This window comes from Triplophysa dalaica, chromosome 8 (assembly GCF_015846415.1).
Source record: "Triplophysa dalaica isolate WHDGS20190420 chromosome 8, ASM1584641v1, whole genome shotgun sequence".
Lineage (NCBI taxonomy): Eukaryota > Metazoa > Chordata > Actinopteri > Cypriniformes > Nemacheilidae > Triplophysa > Triplophysa dalaica.
Genome location: NC_079549.1, coordinates 16,298,902 through 16,318,104, shown reverse-complemented (window position 1 = coordinate 16,318,104; position 19,203 = coordinate 16,298,902). Strand labels below are relative to the sequence as shown.

At 39.3% G+C, this 19,203-nt stretch overlaps 2 protein-coding genes across 3 annotated transcripts; one reads left to right on the top strand and one right to left on the bottom strand.

Moving 5' to 3' along the window:
* Positions 1-1,950: 1,950 nt before the first annotated feature.
* On the bottom strand, positions 1,951-7,542 carry coq10b (coenzyme Q10B). The gene is made up of 5 exons (XM_056754357.1): positions 7,385-7,542; positions 5,190-5,342; positions 3,722-3,914; positions 3,506-3,607; positions 1,951-3,419 (listed from the first exon to the last, which is right to left on the bottom strand). The coding sequence occupies exons 1-5, from the start codon at positions 7,483-7,485 to the stop codon at positions 3,252-3,254; spliced, it is 717 nt and encodes a 238-aa protein (XP_056610335.1). The 5' UTR covers positions 7,486-7,542; the 3' UTR covers positions 1,951-3,251.
* Positions 7,543-8,059: 517 nt separating this feature from the next.
* Positions 8,060-17,730, top strand: sf3b1 (splicing factor 3b, subunit 1). Of its 2 annotated transcripts, XM_056754354.1 has the most exons (25): positions 8,060-8,212; positions 9,027-9,199; positions 9,294-9,395; positions 9,508-9,622; positions 11,419-11,498; positions 11,833-12,021; positions 12,103-12,352; positions 12,435-12,647; positions 12,752-12,873; positions 12,984-13,181; positions 13,334-13,435; positions 13,512-13,691; positions 13,778-13,864; positions 14,003-14,273; positions 14,542-14,687; positions 14,827-14,973; positions 15,057-15,182; positions 15,258-15,479; positions 15,571-15,753; positions 15,873-15,984; positions 16,068-16,188; positions 16,277-16,408; positions 16,496-16,768; positions 16,852-17,068; positions 17,185-17,730. In XM_056754354.1, exons 1-25 carry the CDS (start codon positions 8,185-8,187, stop codon positions 17,341-17,343), a joined length of 3,948 nt encoding a protein of 1,315 aa, XP_056610332.1. In that variant the 5' UTR covers positions 8,060-8,184; the 3' UTR covers positions 17,344-17,730. The 2 variants fall into 2 exon arrangements, with proteins under 2 accessions (XP_056610332.1, XP_056610334.1); XM_056754356.1 differs by lacking the exons at positions 8,060-8,212; positions 9,027-9,199; positions 9,294-9,395; positions 9,508-9,622 and adding an exon at positions 9,629-11,122.
* The last annotated feature ends 1,473 nt before the right edge of the window (positions 17,731-19,203 follow it).

The window sequence follows — 19,203 nt, the reverse complement described above, 5'->3', positions numbered from 1 at the left end:
ATTAATTCCTGTGTTTTTTATTTAATAAAATGTAATGTTTCAATGAAATGGCCTGTTTGATATCTGTTGTCAAAGAAATGGATTAAAGGGACACTCTATGCAAAGATGAAAATTCTGTCATGAACTTCTCCCTTTAAGTTGTTCCAAACCTGTATACCGTTCTTTGTTCTGTTGAACAAATTCAACTTCTTCTGATTTGGAAGAATGTTAGCAATTGAGATATCTGAGGCACCATTGACTTCCAAAGTATGAAAAATTAAACTGATAATTAAAAATTAATCTTATTTTGTTCAACAGAACAAAAATTAGAGTCACTGATGCTCCCGAACTGTTAATTACTAACATTCTTCTAAAAAAAATTCCTTAACCGAAAAAAAGTGACAGGCTTGGAACAACCTGAGGGTGAGTAAATGCTGACATTTAAATTTTTGGGTGGCATACCCCTTTAAGATTTCATGCTGGTAAATGAATGAATGCTTGTAATTAAAATAGTGGAAACTTCAAATCACTTGAATGAGGTCAACTGTCATTAAGACTAAACTCATTTACTTGAAATGGCATTTGCAACCCATTATATTCAGGACATCACATGTGTCATAATGAAACAAGCCATTATAGGGTGGCATGTTATCTTTTGCGAATGAATATGGTTGTAAATAGAGGGTGTACCAAGTTCGAATACCTGAATGAAACTTAAGTGGCCTTTGTGACATCAAGCTGAAAAAACTAACTATTCTTTCTAAAATTTGAGCTATATAACAGGACGTATTGAGTAAAATGTTGAGTTTTTTTATTTAAAGGGTTCTTTTAAAACTGTCAAAGTTCTGAACTATTCCAATAATATTCACTATTGATAACGATAAGGCAAGTTTTATTATAATAACATTATTATAAGGATTAGGGATGCACCGATATGAAAATTTCGGCCGATAACGATAACCAATGATTGTTTAACGTTGGAAACTGATTACCGATGTATTGGCTAATATACAGTATCTAGATATTATTATTAAATTTCCTAAGGCTGAATAAAATGGCAAAAAGTAAAACACTACTTTTGTATGAAAATCCTGTGCAAAGCCTACTTTAAGCTAGTTAACGATTTATTAACCTTCAAACTTTTCTGGTATAATTTTTTTTTAATAAGTAAATTATAGATGTTCTTCCAGAGCAAGCAAGAAGACTTTTTCTTAATTGACACATATCTAACAGGTCATTCAGACAGCATTCTGATTCAACAATATGCTTTGGTTCCTATAATTTACACATTCATAAATAATGTATCTACACACTGTACCTACATCAAAAATGTTTTGCTAATAGCAGTAACTGGATGATCGCAACAGAAAGACAGTACTTAGACAGTACTGTTTAGTATTTTTACTGTGAGGAGAGGCAGCTGAAGTAGTTTAACAAGAGGAAATAGTTTATGATTTATCAGCTAAAATATATCAGCCTAAATTTTATTATCTGCTGAAAACATTAAAATGACCATTTATTGGCCGAAACCGATATGGCCGATAATTTATCGTGCATCCCTAATAAGGATATTACATAAGAATATTATGACCTCCAATGAGTCTCCAGTAACACATCAGTAGTCAACGTACGTACCATTCACATATGAGAAAATATCAAACTTTTTAACTAATTAATAGTTATCATTATGATGTAATGTGTACTTCATTGTCCTCTGAATGTTTCTAAACATAAAAGAGTGGACACCAAACAGTGTAAAATGCAGTATGAAGTACACTAGTATTTCATTCCTCACATAACCAAAGAGTTTCAGGCTTCAAAAGCTGTCACTGACACAGGCCACTAGGGGTCATAACATGAATTACTTGGAAACCTTCTAATATTATCCCTCACATGATCAACCTATTTTAAGTATGAAACCTGTCAGAACCAGATGTTGACAAACAAAACGAACCACACCAGAAACAAGGCTTGGTTTTACATATAAAAATACTTTATAAACCATGCAGACAGGATTTATATATATATATATATATATATATATATATATATATATTCACCCTCAACACACTCATTACACACCTCAATTAAAATAAACAAACAAAAAAATCCCCAAAAGAAAAAGATTATTTCTTAAAAGCTGAATTGTGCACTATAGTTTAGTCTGTGATTTTACATCAGATATGTACACGTGGTTTACCCATAACCAAAATAAATACAGGATGACTATGCATACATGTTTTTAAGATAATGATAAATAATATGTGGCTGTCGGTACAAAAGCAGTAAGCAAAGGAAGCACACAGGGTGTGGATTGGAATCTTTAAAGGTCTGTTCTGACGGATACCTCACTACAATCAGATGAGAGCTCTAGGAGAGATTCCCAGACATTGGGCCCTTTAAGAAACAGTGGATATCGTAGATTGGCAATATTAGCAAAATCCAAACATATTTCACACCTCTAGATGATTTAAGCAGTCTTTGATCTGGACATGATCTGTCACTTACATGTCACTTTGCACGCTCCCATCAATGAGGAGTGCATTGCAGCGCTGCCGGCAAATTAATCTGTACAAATTTTTATAGCGATTGTTTGCCCACCATATGTAAAGTTTTATAAGGCAGTATTATGAGAGAGGCAGGTTCTCTTTTTTCAGCCCATAAAAGCTTTTATTGTGGAGCTATGCAGGAATACAACAGAGCGGAGTCATTCGCGCAGCCTTGATACCCTGTTAGCTCCTTGTGCGAGTTTGGCTCAACAGTTTTCTGCCTGTGACGCACGCATGCACTCAAACTATTCTCTTCCCTTTTCTTGAAATCATAAAGGATTATCTACAAGCGTTTTAATAAATAAATCATTTACCAGTTTACATGACGCTGAAGTCATAATGCACTTTAAATTGTCTCAATCGCCGTCCTTTCAAAGCAATCCATGACCTGTGTATATTGTGCCGTAATGGTGTTTGGTAGCTGTCTTAAGGTCTTCGTTAAAAACGTGGCTCCAGGTGCCATTCTATACTCCTAGCGGTTCTAAAAGGTTAACATGGAGGTAGTGGGGGTCCCCCAAAAAAGATCCAGCCACATGTTTCTAGCATAAAAAATTAAAACCGACAGTTTTGATTGGACCAGGCACTGACGGTATTCAGGCACAGAGTTCCCGCTCTCTCCGCTGTCCTTATAATACTCTCTTATTAACACTTTCAATAAAACTTCTATTTCCCTGAATTCCCTTACTATCCCCTCCCCCCATCAGTCTGAACGTGTGGAATGAACTATGTGTGGTGGATTTCATGAAACATGAGTTCACGTGGGATCTGTGTCTCGGGGCCATAGAGTTTGCATGCCCGCCGCTCGAAGGCCGTCACCATCTGCTTTACCACCTCGTCAAAGAAGACGGTGGCCAACTGAGAATGCAGGAGAGAGCGGAACTCAAAGGAAATCTGGGAACAGACAGAGAACAGACGCAAAATCAAATTTGGTGACACTCATGAGAAACTAAATATGTTGCTTTGTATCGAGTACTTACAGCGAAATCAAGGGTGCAGGTACGGGGGTAACCGGGAAGCCCAGGGCTGAAGCGCCACACCGTCTCCAGGTGATTGAAGAGTTTCCCATCAGAACAAGACGCCTTTAGGTCAAAACAGGAACTTGGTAATGTGAATGACATTTAGCCTATTCTAGATAACAACTTTAAGTTTTACTAAATCACTATATTTACAAATTGACGTGCCAAACCACCTACCTTGACCAAATGAGGGCGAACTGTAGTAACAAGGGAGTTGTAATTTTCTACAACAGGAGGGAAGCCCACGGACAGCTTGGCCTTACAAAATCCAGAGCGCCGGAATATAACATCGGAGCGCTTGCACCAGGGCACGAACAGCAGGTAGTCTTCTACTTTGGCCACAACCTCATACATCTCCTGCATGGAGTACCTTGTAGCCAGAGAGAAGATACAATGACATCCAATGAGACACTTTCTTTATTTAGTAAAGCTCTTTAAGTAAGTTCCCTATACATTTTTAAGTAGTCGCTTTAACTGACAATGATTAACAGTACACTTAATAGAGTGACTTAGTATTAGGCACCTTGCCTAAGGGTGTAATGGTGATAGCTCATAAACCTTCAGATTACAAGCCCTGAGCATAACCTGCTGTGCCAGACAACTACCACTGCAGTTTCTTAATAAGAACGCAATGACCATTTCTATAAATCCAACTATGGAGAGCTCAAAAACGTATATATTCGCCATTTGGAAAAGACATTTGTAAATACACTTTGTGATCCAAAACACTAAGTTGAGTATGACATCACTAACACATGTTAACAAAGGTTGAGTTAGACATAACCAGATTCGCTGGACTCTGATGGGATATATTCACTGCAGAATCAATTACTGTAGTTCAAATTCTGTTAACAGCCAGTTTTGTGTACACAAGCTCCATTATGACCCAATAGGTGAGAAAGTGGCCATATCGGAGGCTGAACGTCTCAAATATCTAGTTTAAGATAAAGTTCAAAGATATTTGTTCTGAGAAACAGTAAATATTGAGCTGTATTCTGAAAGTATTCTCCTGCAATTCATAGATTTTAAGAAAAAAAAAAAAAAAGATTTTGACAAAGTTCACTGTGTTAGTGGCATCAAATCTTTGAGATATTAAGACCGATTCTGAAGCACTTTGTCAAACACAAACAAGATATTCACAAGCATAACTGTATATTACATGTTATGCATGTAAAATAATGTAATTCAATGTAACATAATATCCAACCAATAGTTGAGTGTTTCCAAAGCAAAACATATTTCAACTTTTTCACATAAACCCTCCCCAACATCCCAGGTAAAAACCAAAATAATTTGTTGTGTGAATTTACTCTGGTCATGTCTCTTTTTATTAAAAACGTCTAGCTACGTGAGATAAGTTTCAATCCTGCCCCCCGACACAGCAGTCCAAACTACAGAAATCCCCTCTACTCTTAAGGGGTCACTTGACTACAGCTGTTAATTTCCATTCCCAAGTAACCTGGGATGATGTAACATCACCCCAACAGATCCATACTTCAATAACCTTAGATACCTAGACAGCTGACACCATAAAAAGTTCCATGCCCACTTACACTAACATTATTCGCAGAGACGTCACAGACATCAATAAAAAATAAAAATAGCAACAGAACATGCATCATCTCTAGCTTGACTGGGAACATACCCAATGATACGTCTTTCGGAGTACTCTTTCCGCTTGTTGAAGGACTCGGAGAAGTTAAAGAAGCTCCTGGCTGGAGTCACGGCAGCACGGCCAGATAGACCCCTGAAGAGGAGCGGCGCCCTGGTCATCAGAATCCCACATGAAGACAGATATCTGTTTACAAAACAGTGTGAAAGTGTGTCAATAACAAAATACTCAATACCAATGAACAGATGGGCATTGTAGAAAACTTTGTTTACACGTATTGATTAGTGCTATTTACACCCTATCAGCTCAAAAGACCCCCATGAGTGGGTGGCCCACGACTCCTATTTGTAAGATAAGAGCGGAGAGAACCATAGAAATACATTCCTACTTGAGTGAGCTTCTCACAAGAAAAGACTCAAGTTTAGATAAAGATAAAGGACTGGTGATATGAATAATCTTTAGCGTAAATCCAAATCCTAATAAACAGGACCACATATCAACAACATTATTAACATGTATTATATACAGTATTTAACTTTAAACTACAAACATCTTACAAATATATTGATTATTACGAGATATTGTTGTTTTAGGGCTTTTTTTATTTACAAACGACAGCTGTCGACAACAATTTCAAGTTAAAGGAACGGTTCACCCAAAAAATAAAATTCTGTCTTCATTTACTCACCCTCATATGATATTTTGAAGAATGTAGGAAAGCAGATTTTGGGCACTATTGACTACCACTGTCATGTATTTCTACTATGGTAGTCAATGGTGGCCAAGAACTGTTTGGTTACAAGAATTCTTACAGATATCTTTCTTTGTGTTGTTCATTGGTTCAAAGAAATGTATACAGTGAGATTTGAAATGACTCGCGGGCGAGTAAATATTGATAGACTGTAACTTTAAGTTACTTGTACAGAACAAAAATGGATTTTTCCTCAAATACGCTGTGTCTATTCTACGGGTTAATATGGTTAAACAGAATCTTAGTTACAATCCTACCGTGTCAGATGGGGAATTTAAATGTTCCTGTATTGGTTTCAATTGTTACGCAATCGTTAATTAAATCCAAGAGGATCTGAATGACAAGCTTTTGAAATGCGAATGAGAAACCTAAAAGTGTTTTTTAGCTGTGATAGGCAGTCTTTTACAAATCAGACCACACAAGTAGTCTGTACCAGTGATGTGCAAAGCAGGTTTTATTTATTAAAGTGTAAAGTGAACTACATAAATGGAGTTATGCAATCATGTGATAAGAACTATGTTTCAAGAAAACACGCTATACACTTTCACCTGCCCTCCATCTGTCATTTATAAAAGAGGGTGACCACTAGAAACAAGGGCAGTAGTATTAAATCAGGTCAATCGTACGTCCACATATCTTTATAAAAAGAAGAGGTTAGCGCTTAGGTTTGCCCTAAATGGCACGGTAACAGTGCTCAATTCATTCATGCTGGAGCAAGCACTGCCAAGGTTTGACAAGCATGGCGTAACTGTGACACCAAGGCATGAAGGGTCAACATCTAAGTATTTAGATGGCCTCATGCCAAACAGTCATAGCACCTGGTTGCCAAGCATTTGGTATGGTACAATACGTCCCTGGCCATCGGTACTTGTGCAAACGTCACTGCTGCGTGCATGACGTCATACAGGCAACACACCTCTGTTACAGCTGGTCTCAAACCGGCAAAGGTGTTGTAAACGAACGGCCAATAAAACCCCCCTCGTATTTTATCAACTGTATGGTTACCTGCGGGATGTCAAGTGTTGTTTTTAAATAAAAAAAGCTTTATTTAAACATTTAATTGATCGACATCTTATTTGCAAATAAAGACACTCTGTAAACAGTAGATGAACAGCTATTTCTAAGTTGAATAAAGAGCTTTATCTACACATGGAAAATTAACAGTTATATAACACCTTAACCTTGTCAGTGTCACTTCATATCTGGCAGCTAGTTTTGTGACTCCCTCTCGCTCCCACCTAAAGTTTATGGGGCTTTACACTTACTTGAGCACGTCAAATGTTTACTAAATTACTTGAAAACAAATTATGCCTTTTTTTTAAACACAAAACCAGTGAAGTTGGCCTTAAAATTGTAAAACTGGTAATGCCGAAACTATCGTCCAACTAACGTCAGCAGACCGAGAGTTTCGTCAGATATCGCGTCGATTTTACAACCGCATAGAGATACCATGAAACATGAATCCGTCGTTAATTACCTCACTCCATTCCTGCCCGGTGTTTCTCGACTGGCTGTGGACGGCAAATGCCTGATACACTCCGCTACCGCTCTCCTCAAACACCGGGAGCCTCTCGCCATCTTCACTACTACTCTCTCTTTCGCCTCCTCCCGTGAAGAACTCCTTTTCCGTCTCAAAGACCAGCCCTCTCAATGAGCCGCCCTTGTATTTTATTGGATGAGAATGATTTTCTTGGTTTCTGATTGGTTAACCCTTCCGTCTGTCAAATGATGGACCAACTTACGTCAGTATTTTAATTGTGCACAGGGTTTGCGTGCGCAGAATTGTCACGGGATGCGGGATTGGGTTGCCCGGACTGCGCGACCTACAGTGCATAGTTAGTAAAGGTTACAGCTAATTCTGTTTGAGGACACAATGTAAAAGCACCTATTAATTTGTTAAAACAAAGAAAATGGCGGTTTTTACCGTAAAATGCATATGTCAGTTCCCTTTTAAATATCTTGTGCAACTAAACTATACTGAAATTGACGTTAAAAAGGAAGTCAGTTTGCCGCGTAATTGGTGTTGATGGCATTCCAGCTTTATTCAATTGTCAATTTTATAACACATTGGCCTAACATTTTAAACTGGGTAATTTGTACGCCAAAAAATTGACGTTTGCCATTTGTGTTGACGCTAAGAATTGTCCAATGCGCATGCGCTTTAGTGCCAGTGAAGGGGTGTGGCCTGTTGTGCGCCTGCGCATTGTTGTGTGAACGTAGAAAGTCGGATGTGCAGTAGAGGCCTTCCGGTACTGAGGCACGCATTGGAGCGCAAACATGGCGAATATCGCCAAAACACACGAAGGTACTTGTTTCTCTTTTAAAATATGCTTTCTAAATTGCGTTTGTCGTATGTGTTGTGTTTTGCACTGCCTGTTTTCTGTTAGTTTGAAGAAGGAGGTTGTTGAGGAACAAACAGAATTAGGTCGGCTTGAGTAGCTGAATAGAATATGGCGTCTGATCGTTTCATAAACCTCATCGTGGCGCACATTTGAAATATATGCAAATCCCCCAATTAAAGTGCTTAAGTCATTTACAGATGAAATAATAATAACAAGATCTATCATGTAATAGTTGTGACCCTGGTATTACTTCGGTATGCTTATCCATGAGATGTATTGTGGCGATGATGAGTTGAACCCAAAATGGCGTTGCAAACACGCAGACCTAGATCAATAGAGCGCTAAATACGTTAGTTTCCCATATATTTTCTACTCTTTCGTTGTTTTAAGTTAATTGTGTGTTTCACTGTTGAATTATGTTTATTTCATATTTACGATCTTCAGAAGAAATGTTTTGCTCTTTGTTCCTCTTGATGTAATAAACGTTTCTTCGTATGAATATCTTTGTATTACGTATTTTCGCGTGTGACTCTTAATAAATTGTGATTTGTAAATGAATTGCCTGTCATAATATTATTATTAAGATTTTGAATTTAAAATATATTCCTTTGTACACCGGGTATGTGTTTTATATATATGTAGTTTACACATAACACAGTTATGGGTGTGATGAGACATGTAACGTTAGGTGCGCAAGAGTTATAGCAAGCAGTCAAACGTGGTTTTAAGATGCATTTGGGATTTTAGTTCATATTCTTTCTTTGTTTGGATTTTTAGACATTGAGGCTCAGATCCTGGAGATCCAGGGGATGAAAGCCGCCTTAGTAGAGGGAGCTGAGGAGGGAGTTGGACTGGATTCAACAGGATACTATGACCAGGAGATCTATGGAGGCAGTGACAGCCGCTTTGCTGGATATGTGACTTCAATTGCCGCAAATGAGCAGGAAGAGGTAAGTGATGGTGAAATGAAATGTATGTCAGCTGTAGGTGTGCAAACTGTTGTGCGGTCTCTGAATTTTGTCTTTTTTTTTTTTTTAATTGTAGGATGATGACGAGGACTCGTCCACAAGTCTACTGGGACAGAAGAAACAAGGATATCATGCTCCGGTTGCAATACTCAATTCCATTCCTCAGTCAGATGAGCAGGTAATTCACATCTCATCATGGCTCATTCAATACCTTAAGCTTCACCTATCAATACATCCGTGTTTTTATATAGAAAAGAATTTTGAACCAGCTGTATTGTCCCTTCCTACAGTATGATCCATTTGCTGAACACAGACCACAGAAGATTTCGGACCGTGAGGACGAGTACAAGAAACGCAGACAAAAGATGATCATCTCCCCAGAGCGCCACGACCCCTTTGCAGATGGTAAATTTTGATACCGTCCTGCTCTTAGCTTATTACATGTATCCATGCTGATCAGTATTTACCCTACCCATGAGGTTCTTGTCCAGACCGGCCTTGATGTTCCTTAACCCTTCGAACGTCACCCAACAGCTTGCTCCCTGGATTCAAATCCGTAAGCCTGCCTCAGTAAGGCCTAGTTTGGCTTATGAATTGAAGTAAATGGAAACAGCAAGCTTTCCTGGCTGAGCAATGTTTGGGAGACTGTTGGTTGGGTGTCAGTTGTGCCAGCAGGACATAGGTTGCAGGTAGGTGTGTTGTTCGAAGGGTTAATAGATTATAGGCTCCACAAACAGGCACAATGAAATGTAGGCGTGAGTTTAATATCGTCTGCAGTGTACTGCCTCTGTGCATGTACTGACTGACCCTGGAAGCCTAAACTTCACTTTTCTCTTGTTCCTTAAGATATTCCACTTACTTGCCTAATAGCAGTCAATAATGAGTCTGGCTGCTGGTAGTATACGATTAGAAACACAACTTGAGCCATCTGTGGCTGACTTTGACAATTTTCTTAGACAACAAGTTGGGTCCAACGGGTAGTGAAGGCAGATTAAATGACCAGTAATGGCTTATTTCCAGATATGTAGACTTACTTTCAGCATTTTTGGTATCAATAAAACCTGTTGGTTCAAATACCAGCACATTTCGATTTTAAGAATGGGCATTTAACAGGCTGCTCACCCAAAACTGCTAATGTTCGGATTATGGAAGGAAACTAAGTCTGGTTAAGGCAAATCTTGCATGTAGTCACAGACAGAGGACTCTAAAAAGTAACTGTTGTGTAAATATATTTCTATTTTATCATAAAATAGAGATATATCTATTGAAGAATCTGTGTACCAAGATTCCACAGGCCCATACTAACTGTCCTTAATTTCTCTCCTACAGCAGTACTGCTTTGCCAGTCCTGTCTGCACTCTCTTAAGGGTGCAGCAACTCGTCCTGTGTAGGTTATGGTCAACAAAAAGAAACGTATTTCTCAGATAAAGCAAGGCCATAGTTTGGTCTGTTGTTAGGCCAGAGTGCCTATCAGGGGAAACCAACAAGAAAACCTTGTGTACTTAAGATTTTTCATGCCCTCACTTCTCATTTCAACTTGATTTTAACCAATTCATCTTAGTTCATTTTTAATAAGGACAGATTCACGCTTTTAAGTTATTCATTTCAGATTTTTAGATCAAATTTATTCATCTGAATTCCCCAAGTTGTTCAGTCTCTCTGGCTGCAACATGCATATTAGCTTCTTTTTGTTTCCTTTTTGCAATTCAAAATGGAGTCACAAGACTGTAAACAAGGTTTATCCCCCTTTTTTGTTTGAGTGACAAGAACAGAACAGGTGGTATGCTATTGTGTGTTTGAGTTCAAACCCTTTTCCAAAGTGTTACTAATGGTAAAGAGAAATTTTCTAGGCTTCTTTTCTGCCGGTTGAAGTCTGACTGCAGAGGGACCCTTGGCACTGAAAGTGTACGTATTCTGGAGAGCGCTGCCCAGGACTCTGCATCAGTGATGGCTATATCTTCTGCTATTCTCCTCTTAAAAGCAACAGCAACCTCTTTGTACCTCCCTGTTTTTAACGTATGACTGTAAAGAGTGTTTAGTTTTTATTGTCTAGGGTTGTTTTGTGTTATGAGAGGACATTAATGTAAAGATTTAATGCAATCTATTCAGGGACAGTTGTTTGTAGTGCTTTGTTTAAAAACGATTGTCTATGATCTCACTTTGCTAACCTTCTCGCATCTTGTTGGTGCTCTTTCGCATAGGGGGCAAAACGCCGGACCCCAAGGTGCAGATCCGGACATACATGGATGTTATGAAGGAGCAGCATCTGTCCAAAGAAGAGGTAAACATTGTTGAGAGCTTTGTGTTTACTTGGAAAATGAATGATGCCATTTGGTAAAACTATTAGGGTTGTTCAGCGATTAATCGCATCCGGAATAAAAGTTTGTTTAAATAATGTGTTTGTGCTCTCCATATTTTGTATTTATAATATACATGGAACACAGGAGTATGTCATGTAAACACAAACTTTTATTCTGGATCTGATGCATCACAATTAATTGTTGAACAGCCTTAAAAAGTAGCATGTTAAGTTGACCAAATTTGTTGAGTAAATGGTTGTTTGTTTAAAAATGCATGTTTGATTTTGGATCAAACACGGTGTGTTTCTGTTACAGAGAGAGATCAGGCTGCAGATGGTTGAGAAAGCAAAATCTGGGGAGCTGAAAGCAGTTAATGGCTCTGCTGCGTCTCAGGCCGCTGTTGCCAAACGCAAACGTCGATGGGACCAGACAGCTGACCAAACCCCAGGCAACACCACACCCAAAAAAGTGTCCAGCTGGGACCAGGCAGATAATGCTCCTGAAGTGGGTATAAGCCATGGTAGTTTGGAAAAGAAACATGATTCTGAAGACATTTTAAAACATGGCCTTATTTGTTCCATGTAGACACCTGGACATACACCAGGGCATACACCATCCAACAGTCGTTGGGATGAGACACCTGGCCGTTCCAAAGGTAGCGAGACCCCAGGAGCCACACCAAGTTCCCGTATGTGGGATCCCACACCCAGTCACACCCCAGCTGGAGCTGCCACGCCAGGTCGGGATACCCCTGGACATGCCACTCCTGGTCACGGTGGAGCGAATTCCAGTGTACGCAAGAATCGCTGGGATGAGACGCCAAAGACAGAAAGAGGTGTTTATTTTCTGTCATGCTTATTAAGCTGTTGATGCATAAATTAAGCAGAATGTCTGTAAATCATTGTTTTGTATTTCAGAGACACCCGGGCATGGAAGTGGCTGGGCTGAGACGCCACGCACAGACAGGGGAGATGAATCCGTGGGAGAGACCCCCACCCCGGGTGCAAGCAAGAGGAAGTCGAGATGGGACGAAACACCAGCCAGTCAGATGGGCTCCTCAACCCCTATTCTCACACCAGGAAAGACACCTCTGGGCACACCCGCTATGAATATGGCCACACCTACTCCAGGTACTTGATTAGTGCTGTGAATAAAATTTGGTTGAGCTCCAGTTTGTATTGTTGTTCTCGGAGTATACCGTGGCAGTCGCATTAAACCTTTGGTATATTGATAGGTCACCTGATGAGTATGACACCAGAACAACTACAGGCCTGGCGTTGGGAGAGAGAGATTGATGAAAGGAACCGCCCACTGACTGATGAGGAACTTGATGCTATGTTTCCAGAAGGATACAAAGTACTTGCATTTATCTGTTACACAAATATAAAAAAAATATGTTTTTTTAGATTCATTTAGAGATATAGCCTTAAATGTATTAAATAATGTTTTTCCAATTATTTCCATAGGTACTTCCCCCACCAGCAGGCTACGTGCCCATCCGTACCCCTGCCCGTAAATTAGCTGCAACACCAACCCCCATTGGAGGCATGACCGGCTTCCACATGCAAGTAGAGGACCGATCTACAAAACAGATGAACGACCAGCCCTCTGGAAACCTGCCCTTCCTTAAGCCAGATGACATCCAGTACTTTGACAAACTGTTGGTGAGTCAATCTTGCTATCCACAATCCAAAAAGAAAATAATTTCCAGGTCAGAAAAGTATTTCTAGGTGTTCTTGGCTGCAAACCTTTCCATCAGTTGGTGTGGATCCATGCTTCTCTTGCTGTACATGAACATTCCAGTCTCTGTTCTCAGGTTGAAGTTGATGAGTCCACCCTCAGTCCAGAGGAACAGAAGGAACGTAAGATCATGAAGCTCCTTCTGAAGATCAAAAACGGGACACCTCCCATGAGAAAGGTTAGCTTTTCTCTTGCACTTTACTTAACTGTAACAATTTTACAAGCATGACCTCTAACCAGGTGTCTGCTTTCAGGCTGCGCTCCGTCAAATCACAGATAAGGCCAGAGAGTTTGGTGCCGGACCCCTCTTTAATCAGATCCTGCCTTTGCTGATGTCTCCTACACTAGAGGACCAGGAGAGACATCTCTTGGTTAAGGTCATCGACCGCATTCTCTACAAACTTGATGATTTGGTTCGGCCTTACGTCCACAAGGTAACTATGTACCTGTTAGCATCAATATTATCATAGTTTATTTTAATTCAGTGAAGAAAATGTAATCTTTACATTTATTTTTGCAGATTCTTGTGGTGATTGAGCCTCTGCTGATTGATGAAGATTACTACGCTAGAGTCGAGGGCAGAGAGATCATCTCCAATTTGGCCAAGGTAATCAGAAATCTAGATCCTTTCTCTACATAATAGCGTTTATATTGTTCAACCACTAGTCCTTACGTTCTCGCTGCCTTGTCATCGTATTGTTTGATCATTTTAGGTTTTCTTATTACCATCTGTGTTCTTTCGCAGGCTGCTGGTCTGGCCACCATGATTTCTACAATGAGGCCTGATATTGACAACATGGACGAGTACGTGAGAAACACGACAGCTCGTGCTTTTGCTGTTGTGGCCTCTGCCCTGGGCATTCCATCTCTCCTACCTTTTCTCAAGGCTGTGTGTAAGAGCAAGAAATCCTGGCAGGCTCGTCACACAGGCATCAAGATTGTACAGCAGATCGCCATTCTCATGGGCTGCGCTATCCTGCCCCATCTCCGCAGTTTAGTGGAGATTATAGAACATGGTTAGTGTCGCATTCTGGTGATGTGAAGTATTCTGGTGTGGTTGTCATCTTTCCCGTTGTATTGGATTATTATGATAATGTTCTACAATTTAGCATTCATGGCGTGACTTGAATTGAATTTAATGTTTTATCCTAAAGTGTTTTTGATCTTTTTTTTTACAAAATCTCCCACTGACGTTTCTTATGTGTTCTGTATTGAAAACTAAGATCCAATTATTTTTCTCATTACTCATGAGAAAATGATTGAGAAAATGTTTTTCCCTCACAGGTCTTGTGGATGAGCAACAAAAAGTACGAACCATCAGTGCTTTGGCTATTGCTGCCCTAGCAGAAGCTGCCACCCCATATGGTATCGAGTCTTTCGATTCTGTGCTCAAACCTCTTTGGAAGGGTATCAGGCAACACAGAGGCAAGGTGAGAATGCTTCAGAAGTGGTTGGATCAATAGACTCCATTTATGTTCAAGTTCACGTATAAATTTCGGCTATTTACTCTGAAATTACTTGTTTCATTTACAAGAAATAAATGTTTAACATTGTTCTGTGTGTTCTCAGGGTCTTGCTGCCTTCTTGAAAGCTATTGGATACTTGATTCCTCTTATGGATGCTGAATATGCCAATTATTACACCAGAGAAGTGATGCTGATTCTCATTCGAGAGTTCCAGTCTCCAGACGAGGAGATGAAAAAGATTGTCCTTAAGGTGTGATAGATAAAAGCCAAACTAACTTAGTTCTATTATCTTTCCCGATATTACAGATTAACCTTTAGTATTTTTTTCTTTAGGTGGTGAAGCAGTGCTGTGGCACAGATGGTGTGGAAGCCAATTACATTAAAACAGAAATCTTGCCCCCCTTCTTCAAACATTTCTGGCAGCACAGAATGGCGTTAGACAGGCGTAACTACAGACAGGTATGATTGTAACTTTGAATGAGCTGTTCTGAAGTCTGAGTTGAAATGGATTTAACTTTGTTCTTCATTCATCAGTTGGTGGACACTACAGTGGAGCTGGCCAATAAGGTGGGGGCTGCTGAGATCATCTCGCGTATTGTGGATGACTTGAAAGATGAAGCTGAGCAGTACAGAAAGATGGTCATGGAGACCATTGAAAAAATCATGGGTAACCTTGGTGCCGCCGACATCGACCACAAACTGGAAGAGCAGCTGATTGACGGTATTCTGTATGCTTTCCAAGAACAGACCACAGAGGTGATTGACACTTAACCATTGTTACAAGCCTTGTTTGGAGTATCATGCTCTGTTAGTGGTCTCACTGCAACAATCTTCTTCGTATCTCCAGGATTCAGTCATGCTGAATGGCTTTGGCACAGTGGTAAACGCTCTGGGCAAGAGAGTCAAACCATACTTGCCTCAGATCTGCGGTACAGTGCTGTGGCGTCTCAACAACAAATCGGCCAAAGTTCGTCAACAGGCAGCCGACCTAATTTCTCGCACAGCAGTGGTCATGAAAACATGCCAAGAGGTGAGGCACCACTCTCAATATATTCATTCAACTTGAGAATTGTAATTGCAATTTGTGAACTCTGATATATCGTTTCTGCTCACTAATACATGTCCTGAATGGTGATATTGCTTGAATAGGAAAAGCTGATGGGACACTTGGGTGTGGTGCTGTATGAGTACCTGGGAGAAGAGTATCCAGAAGTACTTGGTAGCATCCTCGGAGCCCTTAAAGCTATAGTCAATGTCATTGGTAAGTGTCTCTCAGAACCGTGGTCTTAAGCATTCAATGTCATTACATCCCACACTGCAAGCACTTACATGTCCTGTTCTTAGGTATGCACAAGATGACGCCACCTATCAAAGACTTGCTTCCACGTTTAACACCCATCCTGAAGAACAGACATGAGAAGGTGCAGGAGAACTGCATTGATCTAGTGGGCAGAATTGCTGACAGGTTAGTTCTCTTTTTTTTTTTCAGCGTACAGTGTTCCCTTGTTTGATATTTGTTTATCATGAGTTGTAATGTCTTTTTTTTTTTTTAGGGGAGCAGAGTATGTCTCTGCCAGGGAATGGATGCGCATCTGTTTTGAATTGCTGGAGCTTTTGAAAGCCCATAAAAAGGCCATCCGCAGAGCTACAGTCAACACTTTTGGCTACATTGCCAAGGCTATTGGGTAAAATACAAAATCTTTGTTTATGCTTAATCATTTGGTGATACTCTGAATTTTGTTAATCTTTTTCTCTTTTTTTTTTCCATTTAGTCCTCACGATGTCTTGGCCACACTGCTCAACAATCTAAAAGTACAGGAGCGTCAGAACAGAGTTTGCACAACGGTAGCCATCGCTATCGTGGCTGAGACGTGTTCACCCTTCACTGTGCTTCCTGCACTGATGAACGAGTACCGCGTTCCTGAGCTTAATGTACAGAACGGTGTCCTGAAGTCTCTATCCTTCTTGTTTGAGTACATCGGGGAAATGGGCAAAGATTACATTTATGCTGTCACACCTTTGTTGGAGGACGCTTTGATGGACAGGTGAGCTAGGATTTACTGCTTCATCCAATATGCCACTAAAATCTTGCAGTCTGCTGTAATCTTCTATATTTTGGATTTTACAGAGATCTGGTGCACAGACAGACGGCCAGTGCGGTGGTGCAACATATGTCTTTGGGTGTCTATGGGTTTGGTTGCGAGGATTCTCTCAACCATTTGCTCAACTATGTTTGGCCTAATGTCTTCGAAACATCTCCTCATGTTATCCAAGCTGTCATGGGGGCCCTTGAGGGCCTAAGGGTGGCGATTGGTCCCTGCCGTATGTTGCAGTATTGCTTGCAGGTACGTCTTCATTTAGTTTTTGCTTATTTAAATGGTGCATAGAATTCTTAACTGCACTTTTTACATTGACAGATTAAGACTAATGATCTATTTTTGTTTTTCTCTCTTCTCAACAGGGTTTGTTCCACCCTGCTCGCAAAGTGCGAGACGTGTACTGGAAGATCTACAACAGCATCTATATCGGTTCCCAGGATGCACTGATCGCACATTTTCCACTTATCTACAACGATGAGAAGAACTCGTATGTTCGTTATGAGCTTGAATACTTCCTGTGAATATATCTCCCCTTACATGTGCACTCTTTTCTCCTATATCTGTGTCTTTACTCATGGTTTATAGGACTTCGTCCAGTTTTTTTATGTTTTCTGGTAGATTGCAAGTAGTACCACAAATTCTGTGGTTCAAAATTCATTTCTGACTAAAGAACAGAAAGTTTAAAGGATCTGTCATATGTGAAGCTTTTAGGTCTTTTGATCAGACTTATGTTTTAACAATGTGGCTCCATGCAGTGACCGTAAAATAGAAGAATGTAACACTCAGTGAATCTTTTAAACTCGAGACTTGTTTTCTGGCCTGTCAAGTTGCTCTTTTCCTCAGTCACACATCTGTTCTTATTATAATGTTGCTTAGTTTGGTCGAATAAACATTTGTGTATTAAGTCATCTCTTGTGTTAATTTTTTTAAACCATTAATGTGATGTTATGTTTAGACGAAGAACCGAAAGACACTTTGATTCACTTTGACATTTCTGTCTGATCAATTGGATTAGATTTTTTGTCTTATTTTAACCTGCCTTGCTCTTCACACTTTTGAAATGCATTTAAACAATCCTAAACATCCAATGTTCTCTTCCATGTACACGGTCCTAAGGCAGTTAACTTGAATTTAATTTTATAAACAAAGAATGGTTTTTAAGAGTGTTGCTCATGAGTGCAAACAATGCAGATAGCCTGAAAACGTTTAATACACTAAACTGTGTATGGGTGGCCCAGATGATTGGGTTTAAAGAAAATAATCAGACTGAATTGCTATTGAAACAAGTCATATGGTTGAGCAGCAAAATTGTTTTACTTTTGGCTGTGATTTTCACAAAGCATTTTATGCCTAGTCTTTAACTTAAGAAACATAAGCTTCCTTATAAACTAATGCTGTACTTGTGCTTTAAATGTTCTGGTTCCTTCAGTATGTTGTGATTCTTTTGGAAGGATTGTGGTTCATATACATCCGTTATCTAATGTTTGCTTTCTTATGTCCTGCATTAAACCTAGACATAAAGCAGAAGTAGAGGAAAATTGGACATTTATGTTTTTTGCACACATGGGGTTCTTGGAGTTTCTCAGTCTGAAACAATTTAGGGCATATTTGGATGGAGAAGCTTAGGTAGTTGCATCTATCTTTCTTAGACACTATTCAATGATGGCAAAAGAAAAAGGGGTGTTTTTTTCATGTACCGCACTAAACCACATGTTTGTGCAGATCTTCAATTTAAAAATATTTCTAGACTAGACTTGTCCTTGGTTGTTTTAATTATGCCAGCATAAAAGAAATTATTTGGAGCTTTAGCCTGGAAGGCTACATGTACATTCCCAGCTAAGTTCATTCTCACCTAAGCATTTAAACGGACTTAAACTATCTTTCAGTTTTATTTAAACATTAAAACAAACAAAATCCACTTTCTTGGGTGTCCTCTCATGCATCTCCAAAAAGTCTGTCAATACACTTAGATTTCATCCAGCAGAGCACAAACAATATTTGCATCCAGTGACATTGTGGGCGTTTCCTGTTTTCCATTTATAGTATGTTAGTAACTGTCACCATATAAATAAACAGTGAGATAAACAAATTTGGTGCAGGAAAATATTTACAGAAATAATTATTAAACATATATACACATTGTTATAATTTTAGCTCTCTCTAAACGCATAAGGTTTTCAAAAACAACAGCCCTTTACCAACATATATATAAACTATATTCCTAAATAAACTTGTGACCATATAATTAATTTGTTTTATTTTTGTCCAACTAGTGAAAGAAAAAGAGTAAAAACACCAGATTTCAGCATACAAACTTTACTATAAACTTAACTTGCATTATTTGAAGGATGCAAATGTCTTATTTTTCATTCATCGGATCA

What these genes read in the sequence shown, in the direction of transcription:
- coq10b (XM_056754357.1), bottom strand. Translation starts at nt 7,485, where the DNA reads ATGGCGAGAGGCTCCCGGTGTTTGAGGAGAGCGGTAGCGGAGTGTATC. An exon ending in TCCGAAAGACGTATCATTGG is followed by an intron (nt 3,915 to 5,189) that starts GTATGTTCCCAG and finishes TCTGGCTACAAG; the next exon opens with GTACTCCATGCAGGAGATGT. An exon ending in CCTGCACCCTTGATTTCGCT is followed by an intron (nt 3,420 to 3,505) that starts GTAAGTACTCGA and finishes GTCTGTTCCCAG; the next exon opens with ATTTCCTTTGAGTTCCGCTC.
- sf3b1 (XM_056754354.1), top strand. Translation starts at nt 8,185, where the DNA reads ATGGCGAATATCGCCAAAACACACGAAG. An exon ending in TATGGCCACACCTACTCCAG is followed by an intron (nt 12,648 to 12,751) that starts GTACTTGATTAG and finishes GTATATTGATAG; the next exon opens with GTCACCTGATGAGTATGACA. An exon ending in GAGGACGCTTTGATGGACAG is followed by an intron (nt 16,769 to 16,851) that starts GTGAGCTAGGAT and finishes TGGATTTTACAG; the next exon opens with AGATCTGGTGCACAGACAGA.